Raw genomic sequence first — 17,709 nt, 5'->3', positions numbered from 1 at the left:
AAGCTCTTAAGCAAAGTAAGCTGTCATGGGATAAGAGGGAAGGTCCTCTCATGGATTGGTAACTGGTTAAAAGATAGGAACCAAACGGTAGGAATAAATGGTCAGTTTTCAGAATGGAGAGAGATAAGTAGCTGTGTCCCCCAGGGGTCTGTTCTGGGACCAGTCCTATTCAACATATTCCTAAATGATCTGGAAAAAGGGGTAAACAGTGAGGTGGAAAAATTGGCAAACGATACACAACTACTCAAGATAGTTAAGTCCAAAGCAGACTGCAAAGAGTTACAAAGGCATCTCACAAAACTGGGTGACAAAATGGCAGATGAAATTCAATGTTGATAAGTGCAAAGTAATGCACATAGGAAAAAATAATCCCAACTCTACATATAAAATGATGGGGTCTAAATTAGCTGCTACCACTCAAGAAAGAGATCTTGGAGTCATTGTGGGTAGTTCTCTGAGAACATCCACTCAATGTGCAGCAGCAGTCAACAAAAGATAACTATGTTAGGAACCATAAGAAAAATGATGGATAATAAAACAGAAAATGTCTTAATGCCACTGTATAAATCCATGGTACACCCACATCTGGAATATTGTGTGCAGTTCTGGTTCCCCATCTCAAAGAAGATACCCAAATGAGAAGAGGTTCAGAGAAAGGTGACAGACATGACTAAGGGTATGGAACAGCTTCCATATGAGGAGAAGTTAAAAAGACAGGGACTGTTCAACAATGACTAAAGAGCAGGATGTGACAGAGGTCTGTAAAATCATGAATGATGCAGAAAAAGTGCTTAGGGACGTGCTGTTTACCCCTTCACATAACACAAGAACCAGGAGTCACCCAATGAAATTAATAGGCAGCAAGTTTAAAACAAAAGGCAGTAATTCTTCACACAATGCACAGTCAACCAGTGGAACTCACTGCCAGGGGATGTTGTAAAGGCTAAAGTATAACTGGGTTCACAAAAGAACTAGATCGGTTCATGGAGCATGGGTCTGTCAATGGTTATTAGTTAAGATGGTCAGAGACACGACCCCACACTCTCGGTATCCCTAAACCTCCGACTGCCAGAAGCACCTGGCTCTGGCCATGGTTGGAAGACAGATTATTGGGCTGAATGTACCGTCGGTGTGACCCAGTATGGCTGTTCTGATGGACTCAGGAATGCACAGAGCCAGGAGGTGCATGCTGAGGACAAAGGAATGAAGCATGGCCAGGCTTTTCCACTCCAGTGTCCTTTGTCCTTCGTAGCTAGTAGTTCAGCACAGAGCCAGCTGCACCTCTTATCCCCCTGTTTCTGCCCCTGTCTTTCCTGCATGGGTGTGCAGTCTGAGTGTGTGTTCCTTTCCTGCTCTCCCCTTTAGGGCCGGCATGGACAACCTGGACAGAAGGGGGAAATCGGCTTTCCTGGCAGACCGGTAAGAACTTCTCTTAACTTGTCTCTGGTTTGTTCCCTGGGTGAGCTGGGTCTGGTGCTCCTTTCACTAGCCAGCACTGCCCCCCTTGCCTCCCTGGCTGAAAGAAGTGGAGATACCCCCATGCTGAGGCTAATGAGGAATACTGGCAATGCTGCACAGCTTGGCTCACTTGGAGAGCTCTTGCTGTGGTTGTGTTTTCACCAGATGCTCACAAGCAAGCTGAGCAATTGCTATCCTGGGACGCATAAACAGGGGACTCTTGAGTGGGAGTAGAGAGGATATTTTGCCTCTGTATTTGGCACTGGTGCGAACAGTGCTGGAATCCTGTGTCTGGTTCTGGTGCCCACCATTCAGGAAGGATGTTGATAAATTGGAGAGGTTCAGAGAAGAGCCGCGAGAATGATTAAAGGATTCGAAAACCTGCCTCATAGCGATAGACTCGTGGAGCTCAATCTATGTAGCTTACCTAAGAGAAGGTGACCGGGTGACTTGATCACAGTCTGTAAGTGCCTACATGGGAAACAAATGTTTAGTGACTGGCTCTTTAGTCTAGCAGAGAAAAGCTCTGACACGCTCCAATGGCTGGAAGTTGAAGCCAGATAAATTCAGACTGGAAATAAGGTGTACGTTTATAACAGTGACAGTAATTAACCACTGGAACGATTTCCCAAGGCGGTGGATTCTCCAGCACAGGCCATTTTTAAACCAACATCGGCTGTTTTTCTGCCAGCTCTGCGCTGGGAATTACTGTAGGGCAGGTCTCTGGACTGTGCTGTACGGGAGCTCAGACTGGATGGTCAGAGCACTGGTCAGGAGAAGTACGTGAACTGGTAGAGTTTGGGGGCTCGCAAACGTCTCCGATTCGTTGGGGGCATGTTCCCCGCCCTCCCAGGGGCATTTTCCCTTCTGATTTAGCGAGAGGAGTGCAGCCTAAGAAGGCCCTCCTCGGGCACCGTGTGTGGTGTGGTACCCTCAGCTGGAGTCAGCCCAGCTGTGGGAGTGAGCAGTGTCTACAATAAGTTACTCCATTCTGAACCCTGGACTCGATGTTTGTCTGCAGGGCCGTCCCAGCATGAACGGGCTGAAGGGCGAGAAGGGGGACCCCGGAGGGCTCGGCTTGCAGGTGAGTGCCCCGGGGGACGATGGCATGCCGGAGGTGCTGCAGCTGGCTTTGGCAATGGCCTGCCGCATTGCCCTGGTGCTGTGCAGAGAGGGCAACCACCCCAGCATGGGGAAGAGGCACCACACAGGTTTGATGAGTGAGAGGGGAGGGCTGGGCTGGGGGGTGGACGGAGGACAGGGATGCTGGCAAGAGCAGCCCAGGGTGGAAAATGTTTTCAGGGTCTCCCAACCACCACAGCACCCAAAAACCCCACAGCCAGCCAATCAGAGAGGAGGTGATGGATTGTGGTGTGGTGACGACCCCTGGATGCCGGGGGTCAGGGCACCCGCCCCGTCCTTAGAGCTGGCGCCGGGGAGAGGGCCGGAGGGCTGGGCTGGGGGTGCCCACGTTGTCGGCGTGGAGCTTGGTTTGCTTTGTGAAAGGAAACAGGCATGTGGGCCAGGGGCAGCCGTCCCCACGTGTCCCAGCCTAGCTACTGCTGTGCGGGCTCCAGGAGCGGAGGGCCCTGAGGGAAACAGCCATCAGTCACGGGCGCTCTGCTGCTGTCCCCCCCTCGCCGACACGCTACTGGGTGCTGCGTGGCATGTGCCAGCAGGGAGCCAGTCCTGTGCAGAGAGGGCAGGGGGAAGGGGACCGTGATGGATGCCAATGGCTGACTGAAACCCTCGTCCCCCTTTCGCTGCCACCACCACCCGCCCTGGCCAGGCCTTCCGCGCCTCCGTTTGGGCATTCAGGGGCAGAGGCGTCCAGGTGCTTTTGGAGACGTGGGTGTCTGCGTCCAGCTGTATTGGGCAGAGACCCACAGTGGGGGTCTTGGTTAGTCTGCGGAGGAGTAAGACCCTCAGGCTGACTGCATCAGTCCAGCCTCTTGGAACCCAATGAACTCTTTCCTCTCTCTGCAGGGTCCTCCGGGTCTCCCCGGGCCCCCAGGTGCCCCTGGCAGTGTAGTGTCCATCTACGACAATAACGTGAGTAACAGTCCTGGCACAGCATCACACCATGCTCTGGGGTCGGGGTCACACGATGGCCAGGGCCATGAAAGGTGTTCCCGCTGTTTACTGCCCCCTGTGTGCTTGGTGGCAGGCACACCGATGGGCACAGAGGGGTGCTTTCACTAGGCGGCCATGTCCAGGAGCACTTATTCCATGAGCACAACTGAGGAGGGGGGCTAACAGGCCGTGTGCTCGGGAGCTGTTGAAGGACGACAGCCTGAGCACGTGCTGCATGCTGTACGCGCTGGGTTAGCTAGCCTGCCCGATAGCTAGCTTGTCTCGCGGCATCGTCCAGCCAGAGGAGGAGCCTCTTTCCCAGAGCACTGTGCAGAAGGTGCCGTGTCCAGCTCTGCAGAGCAGTGAGCCGCGTCTCCAGGGGCCCAGGGCCCCCTGTTTATTTCTCTGCCTTTCTCAGCAACTTCAGGGTAAATCCACCTAGAAACCGGGACCAGCCAAGCACCCCCTGGGCCTGCCCAGTAACGGGGTGGTGGGAGCATGGAGCCTGCCATCCCCTGTAGCGCCGAGCAAAGCCTTCCCCAGCTGGGCAGTGGCCGTTTGTGGCAGCCTGTCATTGGTTTAGCCTCGCAGGCACTGTGCAGTCCTAAACCCAGAGTAAGCAAACACCCAACCCTGCTCTGAAAGCCGAGAGTGAAATCTAGGCCCAGATTCTGCCCCCTGCACATTGGGCAGCCCCACAGCCCAGTGACTTCACCAGGTCTGCGCGCAGCATGTGGGACTGGGCAGGCGGCAGGATCTTGGACTCCCAGCGATCATGGCGCTCACTAACGAGGTGCATGGTTTGTGTCGCAGCACGTCTGCCCTGGGAAACGCAGAGGAACCAGTGAGCTCTGCTTGCTGGCAGGGAGAGTCCCAGCAAGAGGGGAGGTTCTGTGCACATGCTTGGCACATGGTCTAACGTAGCATCATTGGGGAGACCTTGGCTGTAGCACGTGGCAGAATGCCTGGCAAGTGTGCTTTGTTTTAAAGTGATGCTGTTTCTATCTTTTCAGGCATTTAGTGAGTCGGGCCTTCCCGGCCCTCCAGGATTGCCTGGTAAGGATGATGGTAGCGCTGGGGCTTTCTGCAGCAAAGGGGGAAGGAAATCAGAGCTTTTCCCATGAACCTTTTGTAATGGTGCCTCCCTGAACGGCTTTGGAGATCTTAGCATGGCCGTGAGGAAGGGTGCGGTTTTAGAAAGCCCCAAGCAGGAGATGTACAAACCGGGGGCTTGTTTGTAATGCCTGGTTACCCTTGTCCTGGATTCTACAGTGCTGGGTGCTATGGGATGTCTAAGCTGGCTACGAGATAACGGACCCCTTTGTTACTGTTTTGTGCCATGCTATGCTGTAACCGTCACTGATGGGGCTGGGCAGGGAGCGGGGCTGGTCCTACAAAGAGCAACAAATCCTTCTTGGTAATCGCCATTTCAGCTTTTCAGTGAGGAGATGAAACCCGAAATGTTTTGGCTGGAAACTGAAATATCCAAGTTGAAATATTTCAGGTGCCGGTTTTCATGCATTGGGTGTTTTTGATGAGAAGTTAACATTTCCCATGGCAAGCAGACACTTTCCGCAAAAGCGTTCGTGACCTCAGAAAGCCAGGTTTCCATCAAAACCAGTTTTGGTGGAAAGTTTTCCACAAGCCCTACTTCCTGAGGGCTTCCTACTTCCCGGATCTGATGACTCTATCTCTCCCCTGGCTATGGCATCTTACCCCCTGGCAGGGCCTGACTAACATTACTTGGTAAGCACCCGTGGTCGGTCTGGCTGGGGAGCTGCCTCGCGCACCCTTGGTCGCTGTTAGGGATAGCGCTGGGTGTCGGCTGTCCTAGATAGCCGCCGTCATTCTAGCTGCAAACGGAGATTGTTGCTGCTGGCTGCCAGTGGAGGGCTATGGCTCTTGTGTGGTGAGAGATCCTGCCGTTAGCTTCTGGTTAGGGTGGGAAGACGCTAGGAAGCCCCCCTCCAGCGTGTCTCTTCTGCGTTAGCACTTGGACCCCACCAGAGCCCTGTTCTTTGACTCCATTGCTCGGTTGTTTCTCTCGCTGCCAGGGGAGTTGACTCTACATGTGAACCACTCTGTCTCTTCCGGCGCTCAGGAGGGGACTGTTTCGTTTTCATATCTCTTGCGGGCCAGTAGAAATTTGCAGCATGGTTGCTTTAGCACATGGCCCAGTAGTGCCCCGCCGCATGGCAGGGGCAGTGCAGTCCCCCGCTCCTCGGATGGAGGGTGTTTGTGCGGGTGTGTGCTGCCTTCCGGTGCCCAAGCGCACGTACCATCCTGTGGTTGCCACTCGAAGGTCAGCGTTGGCCTGCAGTTACTCCAGGACTGCCGCCCTTCGCCCTGGGCACGTGGTGGGCGCAGTTAAAAGCTGCAGTAGTTCCCTGCATCTCTCCTCCGTGGCCCGAACAGTCTTCGGCCAATGCTGGTGCTTTCTTTTGTCAGGCTACCAGGGTGTCCCAGGACAAAAGGGTGAACGAGGCGACACAGGTGCCCCAGGGCCCCCAGGTAAGTGAGCTCATCCCTGATCTTCCATCTGCGCTGCGCCGGACTCGGTCCTGCCTCATGGCTCTGCAGTGACATGTGTGCAAGATCGTGCTGACCAGGTCAGTGCAAATCGCACCATTTGGCAGTCTCTGCAAAGAGACACGGGTGGCTGAGCCCGGGAGCTGTGAACTCCATGCTCCCTGGAGGTGAGGCCCTGGCCTCGTTCAGGGCGGACCTGCTCTGAGGCAGCGTCAGGGCTGTGCAGTGAAGGAGGGTGTTGTCTGCAGGACCTGCCTCGATTGTTGCCGAAGTTGGAAGGTGTGCCAGGAATGAGGTGGGGCTGGCAGAGAAATGATGGTCTTGTGGGGAAGGCAGTTGAATGCTGCCCTGGAGAACTGGATTCTATCCCTGCCTCTGCCACAGAGTTCCTGTGTGATGCTGGGCAAGTCACTTAATAGTGACCACCCATGAAAGTTTGGTTGGTTTGTTCCTAATATTCTGGGTGCCCAACTTGAGAGCCTGGGGTGTGAGGTGCAGAAGTGCTGAGCACTCACAGTTGTGGCTGAAGTCAACGGGAGCTGTGCTGTACAGTGCCTAGGTGTCTCAAACTGGACACCCCAAATTAGTGGATACTTTTGACCATAATCTCTTTGTGCCGCAGTCCCCCATCTGTAAAATGGGAATAATACAGCACAATGTGAGGTGAGTGGGAGAGGATAAATGCAGTACTGTTTGTAGAGCACTCGGATACCGTAGTGCTGAGCTGCATAGAAAAGCTCATGAGGAAATGAATCATTTGGATTCAGAGCAGGGTTTGAACAGGGGGCAGTAAATAAGGCCTGAACGATGAAAAGAAAATCAAATATGGACTAGCTGCTCGTCAGGGAGCACCGCCCGCCTGTGCTCTGGTTCTGAGGAAACAACAGCATGCCATCATGTCATGAGACGATATCCCAATGCACACAAAGGGGCAGAGTGCTGTTCCTGCGGGCAGCCTTAATTCCCGCCTTTCCTACTTCCGTGTGCTTGACTTTGCACCTTAATAAAGTTCCGTTAGCGTGTTAGAAGGCCCTTGCGGTTGGCGCTAGTCACCCCAGCCCGGCGTGGTGAGCCATTGGTAGCTGTCTGGGGACGAAGCAATGGGGAGAGTGGCAGGGAATGTACCAGGACCTTCAGCGGTGGGATTTAACAGCGCCCGCTAGCCACTCTTGACTCTGTTCCTGTCTCTTCGCAGGCCAGTTCCCCTATGATCTCAACGAATTTGGTTCCACCTTCCGGGTAAGTGCCTCGCCTAGATGTGGGGCTGCCCCCTGGGAATCAGTGGGACTGCTGCCATTGAGGGCATTAGGAGCAGGAGTGCACGGAGCCGGTGCCCCTCCTTGGCAGGAGTCACAGGGGGCGTCCCCAGCTGTCGCTGCACACAGAGAGCCCGTTGTGCTGTGGCTTCAGGGCAAGACTGGCGTGGCTCAAGCACCCGGCTCCAGAGCTGTGACCCCAGGAAGTGATGCCCGCGCTCAGTGTCCCTGAATATCCAGGTGGCACCCTGTGTTACGGGCACCGCCGCAGGCTGAGCACCCCTGGGGCGCCCTGCAGAGGGCAGTCCCAGTAACTCCCTGGAGCTGGCGCGCTCTGCTTGTCTGTCCCCACAGAGCATGCGCCACCCAGGCACTGCAGGGACGGGCAGCGCAGCCTTTGCCCAGCCTTCCAGGGCACGTGTCACCGCACCCCTGCCCTCGGGGCTGTGCTCATCCAGTCCTGGCCTGTGCAGGCAGCAGGGTGTGTGGAGGAGTTCACAGCACCCTGTCCCTGTTGGGGTGGGGAGGAAGGGTTGGGGACATCGGGCAGCCCAGACTAATGTCAGTCCCCTTCGGCAGGGTGAAAAAGGAGACCGGGGGGACCCTGGACTGAAAGGAGAAAAGGGGGAGTCTGGCGGGGGAGGACTGTACGGACCAAGCGTCACTGGACCTCCAGGTCCTCAGGGCTATCCTGGCCTTCCGGTGAGGTGCCCCTGTTGGCAAGGGATGGGGCTAGGGTGGGCACACCTGGGCACAGTGATGGAGAGTTTGACAGGGCAGGCAGCATGCAGCCAGCACTGTGGCCCTCCCCAGGGGGGGTCCTTCATGGGACCAGTCTCAGGGGACTTGGGGAGGGGCAGGGGGATCCCTGAGCTAGATTCATAGATACTAAGATCAGAAGGGACCATTATGATCGTCTAGTCTGACCTCCTGCACAACGCAGGCCACCGAATCTTACTCACCCACTCCTGCAATAAACCTCTCACCTATGTCTGAGCTATTGAAGTCCTCAAATCATGGTTTAAAGACTGCAAGGTGCAAAGAATCCTCCAGCACGTGACGCATGCCCCATGCTGCAGAGGAAGGCGAAAAACCCCCAGGGCCTCTTCCAATCTGCCCTGGAGGAAAATTCCTTCCCGACCCCAAATATGGCGATTAGCTGAACCCTGAGCATGTGGGCAAGACTCACCAGCCAGACACCCAGGAAAGAATTCTCTGTAACTCTGTAACTCAGATCCCACCCCATCTAACATCCCATCACAGGCCATTGGGCCTATTTACCATGAATAGTTAAAGATCAATTCATTGCCAAAATCATGTTATCCCCATCATATCTTCGCCTCCATAAACTTATCAAGTTTAATCTTGAAGCCAGATAGGTCTTTTGCCCCCACTGCTTCCCTGGGAAGGCTGTTCAGAACTTCACTCCTCTGATGGTTAGAAACCTTCATCTAATTTCAATTCTAAACTTCCTGGTGGCCAGTTTATATCCATTTGTTCTTGTGTCCGCATTAGTACTGAGCTTAAATAATTCCTCTCCCTCTCTGGTATTTATCCCTCTGATATATTTATAGAGAGCAATCATATCTCCCCTCAGCCTTCTTTCGGTTAGGCTAAACAAGCCAAGCTCCTGAAGTCTCCTTTCATAAGACAGGTTTTCCGTTCCTCGGATCATCCTAGTAGCCCTTCTCTGTAGCTGTTCTAGTTTAAATTCATTCTTCTTAAACATGGGAGACCAGAACTGCACACAGTATTCCAGGTGAGGTCTCACCAGTGGCTTATATACCTCATCTTTACTGGAAATACCTCGCCTGATGCATCCCAAGACCGCATTAGCTTTCTTCACGGCCATATCACATTGGTGGCTCATAGTCATCCTGTGGTCAACCAATACTCCAAGGTCCTTCTCCTCCTCCGTTACTTCTAGTTGATGCGTCCAACTCTACTTGACTTTTAGCCTGTCTCACTTTATCCCTACATGGTCTGACCTCAATAAGGTAGCTTTCCTTGCTGATCCCTCCCATCTTCCACTCCCTGTAGGCTTTCTGCTTTTTCTTAATCACCTCTCTGAGATGTTTGGTCTACAACTTCTACCTATGTATTTTTTCCCCTTTCTTGGGATGCAGGCTTCCGATAGCTTCTGCAGCTGTGACTTGAAGTAATCCCAGGCCTCCTCTGCCTTTAGATCCATAAATTATTCAATCCAATCCACTTCCCTAACTAATTTCCTTAATTTTTGAAAGTCAGCCCTTTTGAAATCAGAAACCCTAATTGCAGATTTATTTTTGTTTATCCTTCTGTTCAGTTTGAACTGAATTCGCTCATGATCACTTGAACCAAGATTGTCCCCGACAACCATTTCTTCTATGAGGTCCTCACTACTCACCAAAACCAAATCTAGAATGGCATCCCCTCGTTGGTTCAGCAACTACTTGATGAAGGAATCCATCAGCTATCGCATCTAGGAAAATCTGAGCCCTATTATTATTACTAGCACTCGTCCTCCAGTCTATATCTGGGAAGTTAAAGTCTCCCATGATCACGCAGTTTCCATTCGTATTTACTTCATTAAAAACATTAAAGAGGGCTCTATCCATATCCAAATTAGATCCCAGGGGTCTATCCCAGGGGAGGCTCTAATAGTTTTCTCCCCCAATGTGATTTTTGCCCAGATGGACTCTGTCTTATCCATTCCATCGCTTCTTATTTCTTTACAGTCTACCTCATCCTTGATATACAATGTTACTCCACTGTATAGATGGGACTGACCACAGAGTCAGGCAGCTGCCCAATGCCCAGGGAGAAAGGCCTCACGAGGCCAGTGGGGCCAGCAAGCGCCTGGCATCCTGGGGTGGGAGGGTCGGCAAGGGGGAAGCAAGCGCTCTGCATCCTTGGGGGCAGGGGGGTTGCAGGGGCTGGGTGGTGCTGGGAGGGGTGGGTTGAGTGATTGTGTGTATTAACCTGAAGAAGACTCTCCCTTGTGCATCCCCAGGGTCCCAAGGGGGACAGCGTTAGAGGCCTGCCTGGCCCCCCAGGGCCTCAGGGACCCCCTGGCATTGGGTACGAGGGGCGGCAGGGCCCCCCTGGTCCCCCTGGGCCTCCCGGGCCCCCCTCCTTTCCAGGACCCCACAGACAAAGTGAGTATGTGCCCAGGAAGTCATCTCTGTGCCCCTCCCCGCGCTCTGCCTCCCCACGCGTTCATGCCCCTCGCGTCCCACTCACCCCCACCAGGCCTGAGACCTGCCTGGTTACCGAGGTGCTAAACCCCCCTGAGTGCCAGCCTGTTCTTCCTTCCAGCTGTCAGCATCCCTGGCCCACCTGGACCGCCAGGGCCACCGGGACCTCCGGGGACCAGCGGGTTGTTGACCTCCTCCGGGGTAAGGCAGGGCTTGTGGGGAGGGGACAGGTGGCGTGTGCGGTCTGGGCCAGGGCCTGTCTGTGAGCAGGGTGCCCGGAGCTGCCCAGCAGGCCCGGGAGAGGGCGGGGGCAATGCAGTGGGGAGACCCAGACACAAGCCCTAGTAGGAGAGCTCAGAAATCTGCTCTCAGGAGGAATATCCCAGGTGAAGGGCAGAGTGGGATCCAGATGGGGGCCCCAGAGGAGCAGGAGAGGCCAGGCCTTAGGGTTGCCAGGGGTGGCACTAGTCAGAAAATCACTGACCTCTGCTTCATGCTGGCTGGGGGGCTGCCAGTGGCATGGACACTGAGCGCAAAGCAAGCGATACCCGCTGCGGGAGCTGGGCTGTGAGGAGAGCCACGTGGGAAGGACTGGCAGAGACCGGAGACCGAAAGCCCCATGCCGTAGGGCTCATGGAGCTGACGGCACTGTGCTCGTGAGGGGATCTGTGCAGACCCCTGCCTTTATCCAAGAGAAGGGGGGCGGGGACTGTAAGTACCTACCCCCAGGAGATTTGTGGCACAGGGGGCTCTCCAGTCTAGAAGCCCCCCGCCTGGGAGCTGCAGCGAGAAATGAGGGGCCGATTTTTAGCAGTGAGGGGAATCAACCCTTGGCACAGCTTATCTAGGGAGGCAGCGGGTCCTTCGTGTGTGTCTGCAGCATGGCTGCAAGACTGGTTCCTCTGCGGTGCCACTCTGTGCCAGGAGGGCCCTGTGTCCCGGCGAGAGCCCACTTCTCTGCAACAGGCCACGCTGCCCACTGTGAGGGGCAGGTATCCGCCGTTCGGCCGAGAAGAGCCGTGGAAGCTGTCAAGCCATAGGAACACTCATAGGTGGGAAGAGACAGACAGGGCTGTTCAGTGCAGAGAGGAGATGGGGGCGAGGGGTCATTCTAACTAGATATACCCCAGTGGCATGGAGAAGGCCAGGCGTGAAGCCCTCCTCAGCAAAACAAGGAGACATCCGATAAGATAGGGGGGCAGCTAATCTGAAACTGACAAAGTAAAATTGATTCCCCTGAGGCAGAATTACGCTGTGGACCTCAGGGCTACAAGATATTATAGAGACAGAGACGCCGGGTTCAGAAACGGATTGGACCGCTGTAGGAATAGCAGCATGCGCGCTTACCGTGGCAAGAATAAGGGTACAAGGGGAATCAGCTCTCATGCCAAGAGATACAGCAGCCACTACATCCCTGGCGTTAGGAAGGAGCCTCCCCCAGGGGTGGGTGATGGCAGAATTGTCCAGAGGAGTTTCACGCTGTTCCCTAAAGCCTCTGGCCGCTGTCCTGGCCAGGGCCCTGCTCTGATGCACCAGGGCAGCTCCAGAACACGGGGTATAAACCCAGCATCCACTGGACAGCCTCCATGAGGGGTGACCTCTGAGCCCTTTGATGCCGGAGCACTAAGCATGGCAGTGCTGCTGAGCCCATTTCATGGCGTTCTCCACCCTCTCCTCCGAGTCCATGCCGGCATCGGGAGCTGTGCCTTGTACCTCCGTGCTGGGCTGCAGAGGCTCCTCCTGCCGTTGAGCCCAGCCCTTGCCTGTGCGCTGACGCTTGTGTGTCCCAGCAGCTGCGGATCTTGCCATCGTATCAGTCCATGCTGAGCACGGCCCAGGAGGTGCCCGAGGGCTGGCTGGTCTTCGCACAGGACAGAGAAGAGCTGTACGTCCGGGTGCGGAGCGGCTTCCGGAGAGTCCGGGTGAGTACGGGGTGGCTCTGCCGAGCCTGGCAAGGCTACTGGGGAGTGACTGTGCGGGTGTCATACAGGAGAAGGTGCCTATGAGCCTGGCCAGGGAGGGCCTGGGGCTGATGAACGACGTTGTTATGGGAGGATAGGCTGCTATGCACATACCTGCGTCCAGAGCTGTCTGAAGAGCACCGCAGGTGTGCCGGGGCCCAGCCAGGGCCAGACCTGTGCGCCAGGCGCTGCCAGGCAAAGGCCCCAGGCCTACACAGCACATGCCCTTGGAGCAGTCCTGTAGAGGGCAGGGAAAGACCCACAGTGGGTATGGTTGAGCATGTCTCTCTTGTCAGGATCGGGGCCTTCAAGTCCAACCGTGGAGCCTGCTCTGCTCGCACAGACCCCTCGCCCTGCAGAAGCCTCCTGGGCATTTCCAGCAGCAGGAGCTGGGCCTGCTGCCAGTCCAGCCATGGGCAGAGGTGAAATCTGAAGACCTCTGACCATCTGGCTCCCGGATAAACAATGCAGGGTCACCCTGCGTACTGGGCAGAATGGGGCTGAGAAGAGCCTCGGCCGTTCTCTGCTGACAGGCTCAGCCAGGCTGAATGAGGGCTGAGTGTGAGACTGATATATAGCAGGTCCTTGGGACTGCTGCTCCCAGGGAAGAGCCCCAGAAACCGAGCCTGGCAGTGCCTGTTCTGTGTGCCAAGGGGAGCAAACAGCACAGGGGCAGGGGCCGTTTCCCATGCAGCCTATGGCCCAGCCTGTTCCTGGCACACCCAGCACGTGAGGCCGGGGCAGTTTGATGGGGAGGGCAGGTTGGATTTAGTGCCGCCGCTACTCCCAGGCTTGGCTTGCCAGAGCCGTTGGCGGGAAGGGCACCCCAGCCCTGTCCGTTGGGGATTAATGATACACAGCTAGTGGGCGGGGTGCCCACGCCAGGCCCTCTCAGCAAACTCGTGTGGCTCCCTTGGCTGGGAAGCGGGGGTGGTGCGGGGCCCTGGTACTCTCCAGCTGCAGAGTACTCTCCAGATCCAGAGAATTCTTCTCTCCAGGGACGGGAGTGAATGCTCTTTAGAAGCTCTGCACCGTCCCCCTGGTGTGGACTGCACTGACCCCCAGGGTACCAGCACCCACAGCTCCCCTTCCCGATCACTCCTGCTGGAGCCCCTGGCACTGCTGGGCCACTCGCAGCCCCAGATGCTGCTTGCTAAGTGAGCGTTGGCAGCCTCTTCTGCCTTCCAGCTCGGGGAGACTGGCCTCCCACCCGCTCAGGGACACCTGCCGCACTGGGAATCTCCCCCGACGTGCTCAGGGACCCCCACTGGGAATCCCCCCCACACACACCCCACCCACTCAAGGACACCCACTGCACTGGGAATCCCCTCCCATGCCCCACCCGCTCAGGGACCCCACCCTGCACTGGGAATCTCCCCAAATAGTAAGCACATGCTGAGCTGTAGCCCCAGGCATGGGATTTCTGGCACAGGTTTGAGGGGGGTTCGGCCCTGGCCAGTCTGTGGTGAAGCCTGTGGTCTGCATGGAGCTGGAGCATGCTGCCTCTCGCTCCTCCGCAGAGCCTGGCACCCTCTGACGCGGGGGTGGTCACTGGGCAGCCCGTGGGCCACAGCCTCCCGCCAGCTGCGTTGGAACGGCCCCCGAAATCTTTCCCTTTACTGTCTGTTCTCATTGGTGTGGTGTGGCTGCCCAGGGAGCCTGGAGCCTGGCTCTGCCTGGACAGAGGGTGACTGACTCCCCAGTAACGTGAGCCTCCTTGCTTTGTTTCAGCTGGAGGAACACACTTCCCTCTCCAGCCCGGGGCTGGTAAGTGAGCCCTTCTTTCCCCCCCCGAGGGCTGTGCTCTCAGGCCCACGGAGTGCGACTCTGCCCCGCAGAGCCCGGGATCTCTCCTCCAGCTGGCCGGGGCTGCTCGCCAGCCCCAGGGCTGGGCAGTGAGCATCGCGCTGTCTCCCAACAGGACAACGAAGTGTACGACAAGCCGCCGAGTGTCCACTACTCTCATGGCGGCGCTGACTCCTCCGGCTTCCTGCACCCGCGCCGAGAGCACAACCCCTCCTCCACAGCCCGGCCCTGGCGAGCGGACGACAGCATCGCCAACCACCGCCTTCCCGACCACTCGCCCCACAGCGCCCGGCCCCAGCAAGAGCTGCTGGACAGCTTCCCCCCACGCCGCCGGGGCGAGAGCGCCCCCTCCACTGGTCACACGCACCACGACTTCCAGCCCGCCGTGAGTACTGGCCAGCCACAGCCGCCCTCCCCGGCAGCTGCCCCCGCCGAGCGAGAGCAGAGCTGTGCGCGCGGCCGGAGGGGACAGTGCCCTAAGCCACCCTATGGCAGCCCAACCCAGGCAGCGGGGCCCAAACCGTCCGAGACTGGGGGCGGGGGCTGTCCCTGGGAAGCGTGAGAGGGAAAGGGCCCCCCGGGGTATGCAGTCGCCTGCACTCATGCTGAGAGTAGGCACTTAAAGCCGAGGGTCGTGCTCAGCTCTGCCATGCCCCTAGTCCCCACCCGCACCCCTTCTTCCAGCGCTGTGCCCGGCCTGCCAGCCCTGCCCCGCTGCTCGGAGCCTGCCAGCCAGACTAGATCCCTTGGCTGGCAGGAGAGCATGGGGAGGGGCAGGGACGCGCGGCGCTGGGCTGGGTCTGGGGGCGCTGCTGGTCCTGGCCGGGCACACCAGAGATAGCAGTGTTAGCTCCTGTGACCATTCCCGGCGTCCGGGGGAGCATCCTGCAGAGATGCTGCTGTTAGCACTGGAGGAGGTGACCTCTGGGGCACTCCTGCCCGCTCCCAAGCGCGGCAATCTCTTCGTGGCGCTGGGAGGACACGGCTGGCGGGTGGGGCAGCGGCTCCGGGGGCGAGGGCAAGATGCCAATGGCCATTGACCACCTAGGGTCCTCTTCGCCTTGTCGTTCCAGCTCCACCTGGTGGCGCTGAACGCCCCACTGAGCGGCGGCATGCGCGGCATCCGGGGAGCCGACTTCCAGTGCTTCCAGCAGGCCCGGGCAGTCGGGCTGACGGGCACGTTCCGAGCCTTCCTGTCCTCCCGGCTGCAAGACCTGTACAGCATCGTGCGCAGGGCCGACCGGAGCGGGGTGCCCATCGTCAACCTCCGGGTACGCAGGGGGGTGGGCGCGGGGCATGGGGCACGTACTCACCCTGGGCTTAGCCTGCTCGCGCTGGGAGAGGTGCACCCATCGCCTGGGGCGGCAGGGCCTGATCCGGCAAGCGGCACCAAGCGCCCTCGCTCCCACGACGGTAGATGGGGATTGGGGCGCGTAGCGCCTCGCGGGAAGCATGGGAGCCTCGTGCGGAACTGGGCCGGCAGCCCCGCTTCCCGACGGCCGACCGCTGAGTGCAGGAGAGGGACTCCGGTTGTTCTGTCGTGAGCGCTGTCCCAGCAGACCGGATGCTACGTGCTGTGACGAGTTTTTTCCCCCCGAAGGATGAAGTGCTGTTTAACAACTGGGAGGCGCTGTTCTCGGGCACGGAGGCTCAGTTCCAAGCTGGCGCTCGCATCCTCTCGTTCGACGGAAGAGATGTCCTGAGAGACTCTGCGTGGTAGGTGTCCCAGAACGGCTGCCTCCTGCCGCTGCCGGGAGCGACCCATTGCTGTGCAGCTGTGGGGTCCCCACGACACAGGGGGTCCCCTTTCGGGCTGACTTCGAAGGGGATGGGGTTTCATGATTCCCAACCAGCATCACGCAAGGCAAGCGAATGCCATGGGCAGAAGCTGCTGGCTCTGCCAGGAACGAGCCGTCTGCTGTAGGAACAGCGCATATGAGCCTCCCAGGGCAGGTGCTGGGCTCCTCACGGGGCACAAGCCCGCCTCCTGGCTAAGTGCAGTGCTAGGGGCTGGAGTTAGCCTGTGTGCTGGGTAGTTCTGGGCCGAGTTCCCACCCCAGGCTAATTCCCACGGGCTTGGATTGCATGTTGCTCCCCGGATCTGCCCTGCGTGCGGGGAAGCAGAGCCGTAATAGCTGGTGGTGGGGAGCTGACTCCTGCGAGGTGCCCACAGTCACCAAGCTGGGCAGGGGGGCAGAACCTTTGTGTAACCAGCAGCGTGCGGTAACGGGCAAGGAAGGATGAGGGAGCGGATCTCCTTGGTCCGGGTGTTTTAAGATCTCTGGCTAGTGCTGGCTCAAACAGGGCCACGTGTGGCCGGTGTTCGTGATCTCTGGGCCGGCCTTCCTGCCTGGATAGCACGGCTGTGTCCAGCCAGCCAAGCTCCCCTCTGTGTGGGAGAACCCCCACCCCCGCCAGGCTGGGGGAGCTCACTGGGCCGTATTCCTCAGGGCCTCTCTTGGCTTTGTTTGTGGGAATGGAGGGATCTGGGGGGTTGGATGTGGTGGTGGGGGGTCTTGTGCAAACAGAGTGACACTCGCTGAGCAGGGGGCCTCCGTGCTGGGCTGCTCTGGAAACTCCGGTTTTCCAGCCTCCCTCCCCAGGGTGGGTTTGATCCCATCCCCCGTCCCTGCAGTCGGGGTTTTGTGTTTCATTGCCACCCGGGAAGCTGCAGGGAGGGAGCACTGGCGGCTCCAGCCTAGCCTGCTGCTCCTGGAAGGGAGGCCAGGGTTGGTTGGGAGGGTCTCTCAGCAAACCGTGTCACTCCAGCCGTTGCTCCTGCCCACGGGCTTGGCAGTGAGCTGTTGTCTTGTGTTGCAGGCCTCAGAAGAACGTGTGGCATGGCTCTGACGCCAAGGGCCACCGGCTCACAGAGAGCTACTGCGAGACATGGAGGACGGACAACAGCGTGGTGACGGGCCAGGCCTCCTCGCTGGCCTCGGGCAAGCTCCTGGAGCAGAAGGTGAGCAGCTGCCAGAACGCCTTCATCGTCTTGTGTATCGAGAACAGCTTCATGACCTCTTCCAAAAAGTGACCTGCCCCCGCCCGCGCCTCGGAGCACAGAGAGGAGGAACCCCCATGGGGCAGCCGCTTCCCCCTTCACACAGCCATTCCCAGAGAAGCAGATGAAAAGCCAAAGAGTGTTGAGCTAGTTTGAAACTCCAGCCCGGCGCCGGCCAGCATGTGGAGGGGCTGAGCCGGCTGGCTGTGCTGACCCTCTCCTCATCTCCGTTGCAGATGCAGCGGGGCGCTCTCTTTTAATCCCCCTCATATTTAACCAGGTTAGTTGTATTCTTGGGTGAACTCCCCTTGGTTCCGTTTGCCCCCTTGCTAGGATGGTTGTCACAGGGAGGGCCCCGCGGTCCCCACGCAGGGTGCTGGAGCACAAGATGCTCTTCGTGGAGACAGGGAGGCCCAGCTGGAGAGCTGGCTGCACGGCCGGTCCTCGCG

The 17,709-nt window shown here is 57.7% G+C and overlaps 1 protein-coding gene across 1 annotated transcript in view; it reads left to right on the top strand.

Annotated features, from left to right (window-relative positions):
• Positions 1-17,293, top strand: part of COL18A1 (collagen type XVIII alpha 1 chain) — a 96,294-nt gene extending 79,001 nt beyond the window's left edge. Inside the window, exons 28-42 of the mRNA XM_077829973.1 lie at positions 1,366-1,419; positions 2,480-2,542; positions 3,445-3,510; positions 4,545-4,587; positions 5,980-6,042; positions 7,256-7,299; positions 7,896-8,018; positions 10,309-10,453; positions 10,614-10,693; positions 12,286-12,414; positions 14,185-14,220; positions 14,375-14,644; positions 15,333-15,530; positions 15,860-15,975; positions 17,080-17,293. Coding sequence (XP_077686099.1) covers positions 1,366-1,419; positions 2,480-2,542; positions 3,445-3,510; positions 4,545-4,587; positions 5,980-6,042; positions 7,256-7,299; positions 7,896-8,018; positions 10,309-10,453; positions 10,614-10,693; positions 12,286-12,414; positions 14,185-14,220; positions 14,375-14,644; positions 15,333-15,530; positions 15,860-15,975; positions 17,080-17,293 — 1,644 coding nt within the window. The remainder of the gene's footprint in view (positions 1-1,365; positions 1,420-2,479; positions 2,543-3,444; positions 3,511-4,544; positions 4,588-5,979; positions 6,043-7,255; positions 7,300-7,895; positions 8,019-10,308; positions 10,454-10,613; positions 10,694-12,285; positions 12,415-14,184; positions 14,221-14,374; positions 14,645-15,332; positions 15,531-15,859; positions 15,976-17,079) is intronic.
• The last annotated feature ends 416 nt before the right edge of the window (positions 17,294-17,709 follow it).

Source organism: Eretmochelys imbricata, chromosome 11, assembly GCF_965152235.1.
Source record: "Eretmochelys imbricata isolate rEreImb1 chromosome 11, rEreImb1.hap1, whole genome shotgun sequence".
NCBI lineage: Eukaryota > Metazoa > Chordata > Testudines > Cheloniidae > Eretmochelys > Eretmochelys imbricata.
The sequence above is the reverse complement of the archived record's forward strand: the minus strand, read 5'-3'. Positions and strand labels throughout refer to the sequence as shown.